This window comes from Podarcis erhardii (assembly GCF_964252035.2).
Source record: "Podarcis erhardii genome assembly, chromosome: 3".
NCBI lineage: Eukaryota > Metazoa > Chordata > Lepidosauria > Squamata > Lacertidae > Podarcis > Podarcis erhardii.
The window spans coordinates 86,962,213-86,982,215 of NC_138507.1; the positions used below are offsets into that span (position 1 = coordinate 86,962,213).

The window sequence follows — 20,003 nt, forward strand, 5'->3', positions numbered from 1 at the left end:
CATCTAGTCCAGCCTTTCTCAACCTGTGGGTCCCCAGATGTTGTTGAACTTCAACTCCCATCACCCCTAGCTAGCAAGGCCAGAGCTCAGGAATGATGGGAGTTGTAGTCCAACAACATCTGGGACCCAGAGGTTGAGAATCACTGATCTAGTCCAACCCCCTGCAATGCAGGTATATGCAGCTGTCCCTTACGGGGATCAAACCTGCAACCTGGGGATTATCAGCACTGTGCTCCAACCAACTGAGCGATCCAAGCTGGAGGAGGCTCAGTAGACTCTCTGTGTAAATGTGTAATAGGTGTTTTCAAGTGCTTCAGCTGAAGTTCAAGAATCAGAGAATTGTAGAGTTCGGAGGGATCCCAAGGGTCAACTAGTCCAACCCCCTGCAATGCAGGAATCTCAGCTAAAGCATCCAAGACAAACGGCCACCCAACCTCTGCTTAAAAACCTCTGAAGAAAGATAGTCCCCAACCTCCTGAGGGAGCAGACATTATTTTCATGACTTTTATTCCTGCTTCATGTGTTGCAGTCACGATCATCATGGAAGCTGTCCACTACATGAGCCCTTTTGTCTGATGTTACTATAAAGTACACCAACATTATATGTGTGTCTTTCCAAAATGTTTTCAACCATGGAGAACTTGAAGCTAATGCTTCACAAATCCCTAATTACATAAGCAACTAGGAAATGGAAATGCTGCGAATCCTTTAGTACTGAGACCTGAATTATGTTGATATAGTCTGACATAAGCCGACGGTGAAGAAAAAGTTACTTGGGTCTACCACCTTTCCTGGTAGACAAATGTCTCCCTTACAAAAATGTTTTGTCCCCAAACACCTAGATAGTTCCACTGTTTTTCTCCTGATCCATCCTCAGACCTATTTTGCATTTTGCTCCTGCAGACTTTAAATAAATAAATATATCTACATTTCCTCATATTCATCTCTTTCTTGCCTCTCTCTGATCCTTCTCTTCCCTCTCGTAATTCCTCCCAATTCATTTTATTCTATTGCATAAAGTGTTTATGTATTTATTTTTTAAAAGTCTCAGCCCATCTTTCAACAACAAGGCTCCCTAAGCAGCGCAGAACAATTTAAAAACTATATACAATAAAATCAAAACACGCTTATGGAGCTTTATAAATAATAATATCGCTCAAATGTACAGATGGCTTGTTTCAGGTTAAATAATCAAATGCTTCCCTTCGGGTTCATAATGGGGATAAGGTATTTCAAAGCTAAAACCTGTAACAATTGTTTTGTTGCTGTTTTATATCAAAGCATTTGCAACCAATATTTTCTTAGCCCATCAAGATTTAACACTCTGGAATTTTTGTAGTATTCAGTAGCTAGTATATATTTTAGGACGTTACTCACAAATTAATTTATTCCAATTTACTGATGTGCATATTCGTTTTAAGGATGTGTTCTTGAAATCTGGTTTAATGTTTATTTATTATATAATCCATTTCAACACAAATGCTATTTATTTATTCATTTACCAAAGCAATTGTTCAACCTGCCATTCTCTAATAAAGTTCTTGATATATACTGTATTAATGATTTTGTACTGTTTTGCACACTGGGAAATTAGACAGCAATCAGATAATTGCAATGTACAGAAAGTACCGTGTTGTTTCGGCTCCCAAGGGAAGGCTGCCACTCCCCATTCTGAATGTTCATTATCGTCTTTCATACCCGCCTGATAAATTTATTTAAAACACCATCTGGAAGGGACTTTGCTCTGTGCTGCATTTTCAGTCTTTTGGTTCCCTTCTCTTATCCCTGAGGAATTTCTGCCTCAACTTGTGTCACTTTGTTTATAAAAGTGGACTGCCAAAACCAACAGTATCTTGTTTCTATGTTTTTCTGCATTTTTTCTTCTGTCCTTCAACTAGCTAAGCAAGAGAAAAGAAAAATAAGAATGGGATACAAGGTTGAAAATTACTGTTCTCATTCTTTGTGCACGTAACAGTTCTGCCCAAGTTTAGCATATTGTTGCCATAGAATGTAAAATGATACATGCTAACAAAATGCAGACATTCTGGAAGCAAGCAGAATTTTAAAATGGACCAAGGCAGAAACAGCAGCAGGAACCGCAGGGGGTGAGGGAGATGGATATGATTTATGTGTTACTCTTCCTGACTCTTATCCTGTAACAGGTTATGGCCAACAGATTGCCAATATATTTGATTTTGACACAAAAAAAGTTTTAAAAGGCAGTGTTATTTCCAGGACATGACCTAAAGACTATCTATATTAACTATACTTGAAGATAAGATGACATGTAATTTTACTGTCTCCGATGATACCTGATGAAAAACGAGTGAAGGGAAAAATTGCGCTCAGGCATATATCTTCTCCTGAGTATTTTCCACCTTAGTTTCTTTCTAATATGACTACTTTTTAAAAGTCAGGGGATGTTATTTGACTCAGGATCACTGGCGTTACGACTGCTAAACCCAATTTGAAGGTATCTCCTCCCTATTATTCAGCCATACACAAAGAGAACCCCAATGGCAGTACTTATTCCTTCTAACAAATTACGAAATGTTAAAGTAGAGCACTATTGTTATTTTTTTAATGTCTGTGGGCCAAAATAGATGCAACAGAGACAACCATGTTTGTTGATTCATATGCTAGTCCAATCCACACATACAAAAAAACCAAAAACATGAAAAGCAGCATGCAGGTTAGGGGATCTGAACCTTCATCCCCTTCATTTTAGGAACATTGTAAGCTGCTTTTCGCCAAGTCTGCTCATTTATACATCTAGTGAATATTAGTTTTTCACGTTAAAGTAAGACATAAACACTGCTCTTCGGTTTATGCATAAACAGGGATACACATGCACAAGAAACATTATTTTCCTATCAGGTCTAGTTTGACCGTGTCTTGGCAATAAAATCCATGCTGCCTTTGGAAGTGGCGATGGGAGTTTATCCTAGACTCTTGAGTTACTGAAATGGAGTACAAAGGCAGTCCTGTTAGTCCTTAAGAAAAACTTCCAAATGCCACAGTTGAACAGTACCTTTAATCTCAGATTTCTGCATTCTTAGGGAAGTAAACAAAAGATCAGTTTAGATAGCATCAATACATTTACCACAAAGAAGTCTGAGGAAGGTCTGTCTGCCATTGAGTATGTTGTAGCAACTTTAGGGATAGGTGCATCCATTTCTGGCTCTGTGAGATCTAGATTAACTGCCAAGTATGGCTTCCTGGCTCCCAGTCATACATTCAAGTCACTCTGATGATATGAGAGTGGGTCCCATCCTCACTTTTTTTTTTTTTTTTGTCTGCTGTAGGTCTACAGACTTAACCCAGAGATGTGTCTGATATTTTTTATTTTTTTTAAAGGAAGTTAATAAGGAAGTTAAGTGACTGTGACAAACATAACATGGGTGGAAATGAGAAATGACTGGAACAAACAAAATGACATCAAGGTCCAACTGAAATACTACTGGAAGCGGAGTTGTGGATAAACTATTACAGTTCAAGAACATAATTCAGCCAGGCAAAGTCATTCAAGGAAAGCGGGGCCAAGAAGAGGGAGAGTCTGGGCAGAGTCCTGTAGACCAGACAGAGAGATCTGGAGGGTTGCATTTGTGCCCCTGGGCATGAGGTTCCCCATCCCTGCAGTACAAAATTACTATTTATACCCCACCCATCTGGCTGGGTTTCCCAGAAAGCTGGTAAAGTTCAGTCACCAAGATTTTAAGCGATTTCCCCTTCTTTAAGCCTCAAGTCAATTATGATCTCATTATGTGTCTTTTGACAAGCCTATTCCCTGAATCTCATTCCTACCTGCAATGTGGATATAATAATCCTGGACTTTCCATAAGAATTAAAAGAAAAAATTGAAATAATTTCATAATATGTACAATCATTAAATATAAATGCTATGTTCCACCTGCCCCTGCCAGCCCAACAATAAATGTAGTACATTCTTGCTGTTATTGCATATTTTGTTGCATTAAAAGAAAATGTAAAGTGCCCTGAATATTGGAATTAAACAATATAAATGTCAAGTGTTACTGTTTACTAGTATGGAGGTTTCGAATCTGAGAATGTACAAGTGGAAATTAATGAACTACTCAGTGAGGAACCTTCTTTCAAAAGCTACAGGTGTTTTAAAGGCCTCTGAGATCAGCTTTTGTTACTGGTCTGGAAAAAAGAAATCAAATATGAACTAGGAAGACAGGTCTGTAGATCCAGAGGAAAAATGTATAGTGGTAAATAAAACTGGCCATGTATCTCATATTCACTGTAGAAGAGAAGTCCCAGCACTATTTAGATGGTCTTAAAATTTTCATAATTTCCTAAGGGTATGCTTACTGAAAAGCCGACAGCTGTTGCTAGGAAAACCTGTGCAAATTTAAAAGACAGCTAACCTTTAAAGGGGAAAGAAAGAACAGGGTGGCAATGGCTTTCATGCAGAAAATACATTAAACTGGACAAGGGAACAGCACCTTCTGGATGCCTCACTAAGTGAAAGGCACAGTAATATTTCACAACACCAAGGTGTACTGCTAAGAAATTGATTTGACTTTTTCCCTTTGCTAGATGTTTAAATGATTTTTATAATAACTGCCACTGAGCAAGAGACAAATGAATGATTATTTATTCATCTTCTCCCTTACCCGACATTTTAAACAATTTCTCCTAAGGCACAAGAGGATGCACAAATAAGGGTACAGTGATTCATCGTTCAGGGAAGCATTCCCTAGAGGATAACCAAGGACATCCAATTTTTTATCTCCATCGCCTGCTCTGCACCCATTACTCACTGTTTTGTCCCTTGGAGTGTTATGAAGTAGTACAAAGATGGGACAATAAACTGAAAGCAACCTGGAAAGATAGAGATGCATACAGTTCTGTATATAAGGGGGGTGGGGAACGTTGCTAAGAAATAGTTCCAACAACCAAGCCCTCAAGGCAGCATAGGAAACTTACTGAACCTTTGTGCTTCTATAGGACTTCCTTTTTTGGTTCAGCAGAAGAGCCACCAGTAACACAGAATTCTAGAAGGTACGGTAATTCATAAGCAGCACCCAGTCTCTTTTTTCACTAACACAAATTGGACAGCTGTGAGACGTTAGTGAAGCACAGCTGATGTTTTCATTCACAAATCTTTGGGAAAGGTTCCTGGCCACCATCTCCAGGCACAACATGCCTTCTTGCGCTACAATAATTAGTACTGTAGGGGATACTCACACTCAGGCAAGTAAATATACCAGTCTAATTCTCCAATCATACAAGTGGAAGACTATGGCAGCAGAAGTATAGTAAAATATTTATTTAGAGAGATAAGGGACAATATAAAACAATGATCAATAATAAACAGATAATAATTATGTGTATGGATAGGCTTCCTTTAAAAAAAAAAAAAAGTGTTTAGCAGACATCTAAAACAGTATAGCAATAGTGCCTGGGAGTTGCCAAAGCATATAAGTCTGTCTTTCTGTGTGGCTGCATCAAGCAGATGCAGAAAAGACATTATATGGCACTTGTGAAGGTACCAGTTCTGCAGATCAAAGAGGCTGAGTAGGCACGTAAGGCAATCCTTAAAAGTAATATTGCTCAGGCTGCTGTACAACATGATACCCTGTTCCTTTGTGTCCTTTTTATGTCTGAGAAGTAAGTGGCACAACTTCCTATGGACCTTCCTATGGAACTTCCTCCATAATAATAGGCTTCACGGTACTGACAAGAATGGAAAAGCAGACTCCTAGGCACAAAAAGTGCTCATCCGCTTACCCCAAGCCAGCTGCCCACATATCTGTCCACTGCCAGGCACGGGTGGGGAAAAACTCAGAAGCCATATCAGAGGAAAGGAGATAGAAAGACTGTGACCAAACAGAGCAATGTTTCCCCTGGTGTGCACTCGGTTTCCCCTTACCTCCCACACAATGTTTGATATGTAAAATGCATATGACAGGGCTCATATATTTTATTTTAGGGATTGACATTCTGCTTCTCAGAAAATCTCAAACATCACTGCATATTAAAATCTTTAGTGTTGAAAACCCATTCCTTGTTTATTACAAGATGTGGGGCTGGTGATTACAAATATTCTGCCATTACATAACACACTCTGAACATGCTGAAAACCACTCTTTTTCATATCTCCAAGAGTTGAGCCCTGATACTGAATAGTGATTTGAAGTCTCTCATCTGATTCAAATTAAGCTCTGCCTTCAGAGAATTCAGAAATAAAGGGAAATTTGGAGACTGGGCTATGTTGTTTCAGCAGCAGCAGCAGCAGCAGCACCCCCCATGTCATGACTTTCTGAGGCTCAGCATAAGAACTGTGAACAAGTATCTAGCTTGCTAAGAAAACTTGTTTATTTTGATTTGAATTATAAAAATACACCTCAGACTCAGATTTGTAAATAAGTCTCTGGCTGCATGTCATTAAAGCATTAATATAATCATATTGTTTTTGTTTTCTTCAGCATTCTAACTTCATATTAAATACAATATTTATGCCATTCTGCACAAGTGACTCATCTAATGCATTCTTTATGTGTGACTGTTGAACAAAAAGTACCCAGTTGCAAACAACGAAGAAAATTATACCCTTAACTCTAAAACTACATTGCAGAGTATTTCATATGCTATTTATTCAGTAATATCACTTAATTTAATATTAAAAATAAGACTTGAATGCGTATGTCACCATAACCCAAAATAGTCTAATTTGGCTCATTACTACAATGAGGTCGCATTTATCTGCTCTGAACACACTATTGAGAGGACTTCTGCATACTGTAGTTTAAAAATACTGTTTCCAGTATCAATGGTATTGTCTCAGTTAGGGGCCCAACTTAGACATCATGGTAAACTATACCTAATGGTTTACTGTGAACCTTGTTTTTCTAGGCTCTTTGTTTTCTCCTTGCTAGCATATGGAGGAAAGAAACTGCAATCCTTGACATAATGTTATGACTGAACCAGGGATATTGGCTTGTTTTGCTCCAAGAACCACGATTTATAAGGCAACAAATTGTGGTTACAGGCTATGGTTTCTTGGGAGTGAAACCAACCATAATCCCTGGTTCAGATTAAATACTATGCCAGAGATTGTGCTTTGTTTATTCCACATGCTAGCAAGGAAGAGAAGAACAGACTAGAAAAGTGTAATCACAGTATATCATTAACTATGGTTTACAATAGTTTGTGTGAACTAACCACAATTTAGGGGTGCTGTTTACAGCAGTAGTCACATATAACCCATAATGTCTGGTTTCAACCTAAGTATACAATTTTCTTCTGCCAAATGTTAGGATTTATGCAAAGGGTTTGTCTTAGATGAACCATATATGTTTGCCTGTTCACCTTTGAATAATGAGTTAAATGCTGAACAGCAATTCTTGGACAAGGCTTATACTGGCGTGTCACTGTATTATTTGGTAAATGTCAGAAAATGGCAGGTAATGACTTGTCTTGATAACATTGCATGTAAGACGCAGCAACATAAAATTGCTATTATCAATCCTTCATTTTTATTACTTGTTTGCACAGCTTCTAATCTTCAGTATACAGGAATGACCATTATGTAGATGCTATAGCAAGGTAATATAATACATCTGACAAATGATCCCCATATATATGTACAGTTACTTGATCCAACTGAAAATGACTAAAAAAGAGAGATTAAATAATGTAGCCTGTGAAGTCTTTCACTGACCTGGTTTGTTTGAAGAATTAGCTGAATAACAGATTCATTCTCTATCATAGGTGGCTTTCAAAGTGAAATTTAAACAATTGACATTCTAAAAAGGCTAAGCATTGCTGATGAGCAAACCAATATTAAACCAATATTTATTTGGTTTCTTAATAAGAAAGGTGCTAATTTTATAAGCATACTTTTTGAAGATACAAAATGACCATCTCTCTCTTGGACTTTGGCTGCATTGGTATTCAGAGGTGCTTACCGATGTCATTTGTGATGCCCCACAAATGGTTAAGCAGGGGCTAAACAAAATAAGCTTAACAATTTTGAGCACAGTCTATAATAGAGATCAACTGTATTTCTGCAGTTGACCTGAGAGAACGCAGTTGGGTTGGGGGAATGCTGTTGCGAACTGTTACTGCCTTAAAACCCTGTGCCGTCTTCTGGATATGTCTGCTCTCTTCTGCTCAACTTGTATATATGTATAAACAAGCAGATTTTACCAAGACATCAAAGGTTCTAGTATTTTGAGTATCTGTGAAAGGGTTGAAAGAGCTGCCCACAAGACTACAGCACTACTCATCGCCAGAAATCAGAGGAGAGGGATTAACTTCTAAGAGCTGTGGTATGGATATGACCTAACTTTTTAATAAGCATTTACATAGCCTACTATGTGATTACCATGCTCTGTCGAAGCTGGTCAGGGTAAATTTCCTCAGCACGTTATTAATACAAACTCATTATTCTGTTTTACCCATTGCCATCTTTAATGTAATCGTGGGACAGCAATATATCCACCATTAGTTCTGGACCCAGTTATTCTGGTCATACATTAGTACACTTATTCCTATTTTAGACTGAACTTTTCTTTAATAGAACAAAAATCTAAACAGATACTGTATAAAACTATGACATACTTGGTGCCCAGGTTTACCAAAGTCACTCACAAGACAAGATGCAACATAAGCTGCTTGTACATTTTACTATACAGTTGTAAAATACTACCATTCTGTTTATTTATTCCCCTCTCCCCATCTTGCCCCTTTTTACTGTAACCCAATTACTTTTAAAATTTCTACTTTCTTTGATATATCCTAATGGTTTAAGCAAAAAATAAATTAGCATATTCTTTTGTTATTTCTTTAAGTTCTGCTTCGGGGAATTTGTAATATAATCTGCATATATTAACTGTTTTATTAACTGGTCTTGTTCTACCATATGTGTGCACACATGCAAAGAATTTTAAACTTCTGTTCCAATGTCATTTTGTCACAAGTTGGTGGGTAAGCAAAGGGTCTAAGCCATGTGGGGTTATTTTGACTACTGGAAGCTGCATACAGTTCCCTTACTATTTCTAAGTACTAAGCAGCAGCTGCTTTCAGAGTTGTTGTCTTCCCTCCATCTTCAAGGTTTAGAATTCTGCCACAATAGGCCAAAATTCTCTTTATTCCCTGAAATCACATTCTCACAGTGATACATATACTCTAGGTGAAAAAGACTGGGATTGGAGGAAGTTTGTCACTAATGAAACACATGCTGTTTTTTTTTCTGGAGGGAAGATGGATATCAACTAAGAATGCACCAGAAGGCTAGTTCCGAGCTTACGCAAGATCACCAGGGATAATATAATTAACAATACTAACAAGTAAAAATAATGCCTGGTTCCTTGTAACTTCACTTTTAGCAGTGAGGAAACTGCCAGAAGGCCCTCGGAGCTGGACATCAGTGTCCAAGCCAAATCATGGTGGTGGAGATGTTCCTTCAGGTATACAGGATTTCTTTGTTATTATGTTATGGATTTTGGTGTTTTACATTGTAAACCACCCTGTGATCTTTGGATGAAAGGTGGTATAGAATTTTAATTAATCATCACCATCATCTGGTTGGCCATTTTAAGAACAGAATGCTGGACTAGATGGGCCACTGGTCTGATCTAAGCAGGCTTTTATATTTGGAATAGCGATAGGTTCAGTATCTCCAACTCCTATAGCACACAACTGAACACAAACCTGAGAAGTCCCATCTCCCTCAATCAATGGTGGTCAAACAAATATTTGATATTTTCCTGTGTTAATAAAGAAGGTGAAGTTTCAAGAAGCTAAAACAATTGTTAAAGCTCACAGAATGCTTGAAGAATACCTTGAAGTAAGGTACTTAAAACCAAGTCACATTTTTATACACTATTTATTAGTCAATAAAAAAGGAAGTTGCTCTGATAATCAACAGGGCAGAATTCAAATATATTTTAGACATGGCTACATGGCATTTAAATGCTCGGTTTTTCCCATAGATAATGGCACACTTTTAATATATTGTTATTCTTAACAAAATCCAACACTGCTTTTGAAAGGGTATCTCACCATTTAATGTTTGCTATAAAAGAAACATTTAAGACTTTACAACCTTAAGCTGCAGAGGTTTTGCAATATCAGGATTTTGCACCTATAAAGGAAACAGTTATTGTGCACTGAACGTGATTGCTCTCATTCAAGTCAGCAAACACAGAAAGCCAGTCCAGGGCTGCTATTAGAAACTAAGGGTCTTTAACAGCACTGGACAACCTTGAAAAGAAATTATGATTAAGAACCTGATTTATCTGAGAGTCTGAATTGATGATCTGTTACATCAGCAAATAATTATTTATGATGAGGAGCAATGATTACTGAGCCAGCAAAGCACCACAAATTCTAATCTTCCACACTGATGTCACAAAGCAGCCTAGGAAGTCCACATATGCCCTTTTGGCAATTACTACCTAGCACAATATAGTTATTGGCATAAGGCCAATAACTGATGCTAGGCCTATTCGGATTTCTGCTACCTTAGAATCATAGAATTGTAGAGTTGGAAGGGATCCTGAGGGTCATCAAGTCCAACACCTTGCACTGCAGGAATCTGCAGCTGTCACATACAGGGATGAAACCTGCAACCTTGGCATTATCATGAACCATGCTCTAACCAACTGAGCTATCCAAGCCCTTGTTTAAATCAAAATGGGGGGGGGGGAGTGTACATGGAGCTACTGTGATCACCCATACTCCCCTCCCCACTTATTCTTTTACAAAGAAAGCAAACATCTGAATGAGGCTATGGTGTGTCATAATATCATACAGACACTGGCAAAGTCCTGCACACTGAAGGCATTAGACATTGGGACTTTTTTCATAATGCAATTAAATGGCAGCATATAATTGAACACTCCACCCCACTAGACACACAGCAATTCTATTTAAACACTATAATGAGTTGAAGAGTTGGCATAAATTTATATTCTGCTTTCATGGCTAACATTTGCATTATTTGTTCTGTTATTAGCACTTACCTATCAGGCCTTTCTCAAGTGTGAAGGTTTTGTTGGTGAACATGCATTCAAAAGCCACGATATGGAAAACTTTGTTCACTGTGTTGTGTGTTCCAACTATTCTGATGTACCTACAAGGGAAGAAATAATGGAGAAGTTGAGAAAATGTGGAAAGTCTACGTCACGCCTTGGAATAGCAATAATGCTAGAAGTAACTATGTTAAGGATCAGTTTTAATTATCTCCTCTGGGTGAAGGCACCTTTATTTGGGGCCTAATGCAATTCTCAATCCCCAGAGGTTTGCTGAAAAAATAGATTTGGGGTAGAAAATATCCCACCAAGTGGAAAGCAGTGTAACACCGCCTGACAGTAGCAAGCACAATGACTTGTCACACATTATATCTAGTACCTGCACTAAAGTGATATTAGAAGAGATATAAATGAATAGTTAGAGGGAGCAGTAGCTGGAGCCTTTTTTCCCCATGCAACCTCAATAAATGTAGCAGGCTTATTCTTTAAAAAAAAAACACAACATGCATTTGATTTCCAAGCAAACAAAAACTGAAGGCTATTTAATTCAACATCATTAACATGTCCATTATACATCCACACTTCAAAACTACAAAAACCCCTACAAAACCCAGGCTTCCATTTTTCACTGAAGACATATTATTCAGTAGGTTTTCATCATAATGAAAGGTTTTATACATCAAAGACAAACTCAATAAATCAATCCTCCTCACCTGCAAAAATGAACCTCTGTCTTTTGTCATGCCCTTATTCACATTCCACATTATCACTTGAAACACACAATGGCTTCTATGGGTCATCACAGGCTCATCACAGCTATCTGCCAATCACCCATTCCCACCACCCTTCTGAGTAATACCCTCCCCACCTTCTCACTATATAGAAGGGTCTGGTGACTTCTGTTTCAGTGTATCTGAAGAAGTGTGCATGCACACGAAAGCTCATACCTAGAACTAACTTAGTTGGTCTTTAAGGTGCTACTGGAATGAATTTTTTTATTTTGTTTTGACAATGGCTTCTATGGTTTGAATCCAGTTCCATGGAGTTCACAGAGGGAGGGATTGCTGCCACCCCACCCAACCTCAACTAGAAATATTTGTGTCACATTGTATCTTGCTTTGGTGGTGGATGGGGGGGAGGGCTCCCAAGCTTCAGGAGCAGATTTTATAGTGTGCAGAAAAAGTGCAGGCTGGAATATGTTGTAAAATACACACATGATCCTTTGGATCCCAGCCCTTGCTGTTAAACTCTTACTTAAAGTTATTTGAACATTTTTTGTTTAACAAAGATACCTGTGAACTTCACTCCTGGCTGCACAGCTTGCAATTCTTAATACTTCGGCAAAGTCAGATGGAACACTTCTTGCTAACAGTGGCCTATTCACCCTTTGTATTACCTCTGAGACCTCACCTTCTATAAACAAGCATTAACCTTGAATCAATCTGTTCCCCTCATTCTCTAAAGGGAGAGCGAGAGTTCAGAGGTTAATGAACAGCTGAAGCTACTAATAAAAGTTCTGGAAAATCCCAAGTGGAGTACAACATGCCATCTCTGCTGAGCTCGAAAAGATAACTAACAAAAATCATTTGAATAGAATATCCTGTCATTCAAAGTGAAAGAAGAAGCATTATTAAATTAACAAGTTTCTATTCATCAAATGTGACATGTTAAGAACAATTTCCCAGCTCTTCCACATAATCCTCCATTAAAGATGATATAACTTTTAACTTCAGGGCTGTTTATCATGCTAGCAATGTTTAAAACCTTAGCTTAACTAAAAATGAAATCTTCTGATGGAAATTTAGGAGGTTTTCAGCCACATTTTTATCTACTCTGTTTTCTGTGGGTATTTGGGGACATTTTCTACACTCCATAACATTTTAAAGGTGAGTGGTAGGTAGAGATAGCTTGAGATACACTACTCTATTTTATAAAAGTTTACTCTCATCAATTAGCAAGTTCTGCAACTGGAATGGAAAAAATATATTTTCAAAATTCACCAGCTTTATATTTTCACTGGGGCCTTCCTGTGTCCATTGTGAAGCTGGCTGTAATTTTGTTTTGCTCCTTTTCTTTTAGTCATCACTATACTTGGGTTTTTTAAAAAAACATAAACTCTGCTTACCACCAAGTTTATTTCATGCGTTTATTTAAACAATTCATATACCATGGTCTCCAAGCAGTGAATCTCTAATTTATCAGTTTTGTTTTAATTATCTTTGAGGAAGCTTGTTTCTGTGGCACGGTTTCAACTCCCAATGAAATTATTCCTTTTTTGCTCCAAAGACTAAACACATTATGGCAAAAATTGCATTTTTATATACAGTTTGGATGCAAAGGAATACAGCAAGAGCTTTGGGAAAACTTTGAAGAAGAAAAGTCCAAATTCAGAAAAAAATCAAATTAATAAATTATTCTTACAGTAAATTTTCTAGGCTGCCATTCCAAAGGGAAATTACTCAAGGTGGAATACAAGATCCATGCCTGACAGAACATTCAAACTCTGCAATGCACATGGCTATCATTAGGTTACTTTCAGCCAAATCCAAACCAGTTTACTCTCCTGTATTTCAATGGCACCCAAATGTCTTGGTATTTTAATATTTTGTTGGAAGCGGTCCAGAGCGGCTGGGGAAACCCAGCCAGATGGGCAGGGTATAAATAAATTATTATTATTATTATTATTATTATTATTATTATTATTATTATTAAAATTGTGATCCAATGTCACTTCTCTTTTAGGAATCGAACAGGCACAGTTCTCACAAACCATAGATAAAGAGCTAGATCTATGTCTTGTCTGTACCACCTCAAGCTGCAGCAGAGAAATTATATTATGGAATACTTACCTATGAAAAAAATATTTTTATGCTCAGAGAGCTAGCATACAAGGCAAGAAGAGTGGAAAAGCATGCAAGTCCCTCTAGATGTCTAACCTGTAGCTTTGGTTGTGCATCTGTTGTGGGCCAAAGCTCCCCCTAGACCTGCTGCAGTTAGGAGCAGACTCACCGTAGGAGGGAGGTCTGGGAGAGGATGTCTTGCCCAAAGGCCCTCCAAAATCTACAGCTAACTTTATATAGAAGGTTTGCTTTCACAAGTTGTCTGAAAGTATCTTTTTTATATCGAATAACTGAAACTCGGGATATGACATGCAATGGCACTTCAACAGAGAAAGTATGTGGGGTCTTGCAATAGTGATCAGGGACAGGCAACAGAGGCGTATTTAGGGGAGCACAACCAGTTCAGTTGCAGTGAGTGCGGAGCCTCGGGGGCTCAGTAGGGGATACGACAACTATTATTTAGAATGGAGCATGAGGTGTGGGGGGGGGGTTGCTGAGACCCTAAGGTCCACCACTGCAGGGATCCACCAGCCTGCAGGCTTTATCCAACCTATCAAACATTTCAGAATGGCACATTAGCCCGCAGACCCATTTTACTGATGGCAACATCACTGCCACCAAAAAGAAGAACCAAACTTTTGAACAAAGTGAGGCCACTAGGTATCTTTCCTAGTGCTGTTCTAGTCCTCACCTGTATTTTGGCTGCAGCAGAGTACAGCTGGGACCATTTGGACCCTTTCTGAATGTCCTAATGTTTTACTTCTGGTGTTTTGGGGTATCAGAGCAAGCTGGCAGTCAACACAGGGAGCGATTTCTGCTTGGCTCCTGCTCATATTCTTCTCCATACAATGAGAAATGGTCTCCTCAAGTGTATAAAAGGAACTGCAGAGAGGAGAAAAGGGCAGAGTGTGTGAGTGAGAGTGTGGATGGGTAGGCCTGCTCACCACTAAAATGCAACCCTCAGTGGATTGAACATGAGGGAATGTGGCCCTTGAGTTTTAAAAGGTTTCCCAACCCTATTTTGTATACTATTAGTGCATTCTATATTTATATCAATATCTATGTGCCTCTGCCTTAGTACTATCCAACTTCTAATTGTTTCAAGTAATATACGACAGAATAATGAGTTCCTTGTTTCATTTTACATATTAAAAGGATTTGTGAAATAGTACACACACATACGCACAGAGTCTGAAGTAGGAGATGAGGCTGATGGTAGGTAAGAAACACCTGTAATTATACTCTATTATATTGTCATTTATAAAACACCTCAAGTAGCTAGGTGATGACCAAAGGAAAGATAAATAAGTTCTGTCCTCTGGCTATAGGAATATTTTAATTAGATAGTCATGACACAGTTGTGTAATTCAGAAGTATGGCTCCATTAAGTGAGATCTAAAACATCTAAAAGATGTGGACTTGAGAAATTAAGGAACCCAGAGAAACATTCCTCTACCCTGCAGCATTGCCCCAAGAGGCAGCATTTGATAAATTACTGTCTACAAGGATTACTGTCAGACAACAAATAATAAAGTAGCTTAATAGCAATTGTATGGTTATAGGAAACAGTGTAAGAAGACCTAATTGGTTTAAAGCCTTCTGTTCCAGGTCATGGCACAGGGCCAATGACAGCTCATGTCACACTTCATAAAAATCATATCTGAATGGAAGGCCAAAATTTTAGATGTGTGCCTCTCCCTGCCCCCTACCAATGTTTCCCTTTAAAAGTCATTTTTAAAATGCAAAGTCAGCCCGATCCTCCAAACTGATAAGGGCACAGAAGACAACCGTCTTTATCCAAACTCTCAGGGGGTACTGCTAGAAAGAGAGTGTGGTTATTTTTCAGTATCTCTAAGGTCCTCCAGAGCAACTCAAGCAGATGGAAGATAATTAAACCTTAAACAGGGCTGAAGATGGCAGATACACAACAGATTGTCCATCTCTGATGAGAATCAAAGTTTTGGCAAGAGTACTAAAGCAACCTATCTAGGATTTCCAGTTTCAGTCATTTTCCTTCAACAGTGCTGCAGCAATTGGGTTTGTTTTCATACATGTGTTTCAGAGTTATGAAGGAATGGTAATGGTAACAAGTGAACATTTACTGTTGCTTTTCAAATGAAGGAAGATTAGGATGATTAATACATGCCCTTTTCTTGCAAAATACATTGAATTTGCTTCATTGCCGTCCATCAGCAAATTATTCATTATCTCATATATATTCAAACTCTATCCCATACTTACGGAACCATTAGAAGTCCTGCTCTAATGCTCTAATCCTAAACAAACATGCTAGGGAGTAAGTTTGTTGAACAAAGTGGGATTTACTTCCAACTAAAGCATGCATGGGATTACATTGCAAGATTGTGTATGGGTCTTGTATTCATTTTTAGGTTAAAGAGTTTGTACTGATATGTAAACATATTACTACCTTGTTTTTAATCGCTCAACAAGCTCAGGAGAAGTGGAAGGAGAACTGCTTAACCTGCTTTGTTAGGCTTGCTAGGAGCAATCCTTAACTCATCAGGTCAAGAGTCTGCCATGGAACAGGGAACAAGGAATATTTCCAATGTGGATTATTTCAGATTTTATCCATTGCTGCTTATATGCTTTATTCAGTTCCTAAGTCAAAGCTAAGGAGAAATCAAAGCAGAACAAATGTTCTGCACAGATTTGTTCAACAGTACATTTCTCAGTATCCCTGGAAGTCTTCTATTTGGAAAACTTTGTTATATATTTTTCAGTATAAGCCAAATCATGTACTAATGGAACTGACAAGGATTCCCTGCTGCACCTCTCCATAGGACATACAAGGCTTATTTCTCATAAAAATTGCTTGCACATAAGCATTCATAAGAATTCAGGATTTACTAAGTATTAAACCTAGAGGTTCAGCAGTGTTACTTCAGCATGGCTGCTACGCTCTACTTAATCAACACATTTGTCTCAGCATTGTCATCTCATAACCTGCAGACATGGAGTCAAAATAGCTATGCTTACTTATCTGCAACTCAAAATTAATTATCACATTTGCTGTTTACTTGGAGAGTAATAAGGCAGCTGCCAAACAGATTTCTTTTCTATAAATCTGTGTTTTTACAAAGCTAGGTTTCATGTCAATAGTGCTGTCACTAGAAGTTTGCTTGCACAACAATTTGGCCCAGTTTGAGAGTGCATAGCGTATAATTTCACCTTTTTCCTGTCCCTCTTTTTTGCATAGGGATGAATATGAATCTGTACTGCATTATTTTTCTGTACCACAGGCTGCAGCAAATTTATGTGTCCACAAACACTAATGGAGATGGGTTCCCTACTTTGAGAGAATCATAGAGTTGAAAGGGACTGCAAGGGTCATCTAGTCCAACTCCTGCAATAGAGGAATATTTTGCCCAATGTGGGCTCAAACCCACAACCCTATGATTAAGAGTCTCATGTTGGACAACAACTGCAAACAATTCTAACTAGCAAGGCCAACAGCAAAGGGTGATAGAAATTGTTGTAGCTAGAGGTCATCAGCTGTAGTAATTAATTATACACATACACAGTCATGAGAAAAACTGAAAAAGGTAAATGAAATTAAGGACAATACTCAAAGAATGGCATTGAACTAAATTTTACTCAGAGTTGACCCACTTCAATTAAAGACTGTAACTTAGTTATGTTCATTAATTTCAATGGGTGCACTCTGAGTAAAACTTAGTTGAATGTTGCCCATAGACCCTAAAAACTACAGGCCTAGCCCACAAACTTTAAAACACAGCCAGACTGTTTACTCGCATGACTATTTCCCTGAGAGCACCACCTACAAGGGGAGAGTGGATCTGGGCACAGTTACCCCCTTCTAGACAGGATTACCGGGAGATGTTTATGTGGGGCTGAAGACTATCAGGAAATTTAAATTGTCATGTTTAGAATCAGGCTATGTTTTGTGGAGTATGCATCTCAACTGTTACAGAGGCTTCTGATCCCAAAGTGTGCACCACCAATACTGAAGAGGCTGTGATGAAGTCAGCATCTCCAGTGGGTAAATGGGGTGGTATCCAATGATGTCTGCAAACAAACAAAACTGATGCTAATGTATACAGTGGGACCTCTCCTCCTCCATGCAATTTCCCACTTCTACGCTAGAGAGTCCCCCAACCATTTAGAGTAGATCTTTGGGGTCTGCAGTGAGCTGCAGGGGACAGAAGCAGAAGTAATGATGCTTCTATGATACTGGATTTCATTCATAATGAGCAACATTCAACACCAGTCACAATAACAGCTCAAGAGTATTTCACACTAGTGATCAGCTGTAATAAAGCTCTCTAACCAGCTAACAGATAGATATATTGCTCTGTTAATCTTCACAGCAGTTAAGATTATTTAAACACTATTTCTACAACAACTTATTTTACCACTGAACAACTTGTACTACTGTCACAACAAAGAACTAATTGTACTCTAAGAACCCATCCGTTTCCTACAACAAAAGCTTTCTGCAGTTTGCTTCCCTTATTTTCTCTCTCAGGGTGAGCACAGCTTTCAGCCTTAATCATGTATTTGTCCATGTGGTAGGAATTTATTCTATAAATTCTATAAATAATTAGATCTGCAACCTTAACAATTTACTCCAGCACCCTGGCTTTATGAATTGCATTTTCAACTCAAGACTATAAATTAAAGTCTGTTTTTTTCACTCAGCCCAACTGGAAAACAAAAACAAAAAACAAAAGTCAATGCCTGACAATAAAAACCTAATCTTCTTCCAAGTGAAATCAAATGGATTCTGAGTGTATGGAACATTTTCGTAATGGACAAACTAGCTATGTCTGAATGATAAATTCAAGCAATATGCAGTTCTATTTAACCATCAGACTCAACGGCTCAGATCAACCAGCTACACTGAAAAACTTTGTTCTACTGCAGTTTTAAAGAACAGCATAAATGATGGCGATTTCCAGGGAATTCATGATGGTTGCAGGAAGATGATACTTAAGCTTCCACCAAATTTTCTGTGTTACCTGGTAGAATGCAGAGCTCTGCCTTCAATTCAATGATGTATCCTAATTGCCTGTTACAGTTTCTGAAATGATAAGCTCCCCTTGGGTACTTTATTGCCTTTTTAATATAGTGTGGGAGCATGCAGGTTGAGCTTAAGGCACAATAACTAGATCTGGGTTTCTCTGGTCTAAATCCCTATGCAAGAATAAAGTTTCCTGCAAATAAAAAAAAATGTAGTCTTTCCCAGCAAATAAAAAAGTTTATCCTTGAAATATAATTTATGACACGTTGACAGAAAATGCAATTACTGTATGTGAACTGAAATTTCTACTCTCCAATGTTCCTGACATATAACTACAGTTTTAGAATATTTTTTACCATATATGTAATGAGATGACAACAACAACAACAACAACAAGAATTTATAGTTGCCCCAGCCATGCCGGGCAGCTTCCAACAAATTATAAAACCACAATAAAACATAAAACATTAAAAACTTCCCTATACAGGGCTGCCTTCAGATGTCTTCTAAAAGTCAGATAGATGTTTATTTCCTTTCTGATGGGAGTGAATTTGATGGGAGTGAATTCCACAGAGCGGCCCAGACAATACTGTGAAGGCCCCTTTGCCTAGTTCCCTGTAACCTCACTTCTTGCAATGAGGGAACTACCAGAAGGCCTCAGAGCTGGATCTCAGTATCCAGGATGAATGATGGAGGTGGAGACACTCCTTCAGATATACAGGGCTGAGGCCATTTAGTCTGGAAGCTGCATTCAAGATTAGCGGTAGTTTCAGAGTCGCCTTCCAAGGTTGCCCCACATAGAGCACCTTCTCACCTACACACTAGGCTCACCTGTCCTACAATTCATGTGTGGGGGAAACTTTTGAAGAGACTGTTATAAACATAAAACCCATCATGCATAGGTTTGAAGACAATCTGTATCACACACAGAAGTCATTCATGAGATCTGGGCATACTCACATCAGATTTCACATGTACATGCCATTCAAACGTAATGTCAAGGCTGTACTTTTGCTCATGTCCAAGGCAGGACTAAAAGGCATGATTATGCTATCCTCTGCAAATGGGGAAAGTATAATCTCATCAAGCCTATTATAAATCCACAGGATTACCAAATTAATCACAATTTTTGTTTGAACAAAAGGTTCTTGTCAA

General features: G+C 38.2%; 1 protein-coding gene across 5 annotated transcripts in view; it reads right to left on the reverse strand.

The window, feature by feature from the left end:
* The window catches only part of BTBD9 (BTB domain containing 9), a 142,881-nt gene that overhangs the window by 51,042 nt on the left and 71,836 nt on the right, over positions 1-20,003 (reverse strand). For all 5 annotated transcript variants that reach the window (XM_081854179.1, XM_081854180.1, XM_081854176.1 and 2 more), the window contains one exon: positions 10,998-11,107. In XM_081854179.1, the coding sequence (XP_081710305.1) occupies positions 10,998-11,107 (110 nt within the window). The remainder of the gene's footprint in view (positions 1-10,997; positions 11,108-20,003) is intronic.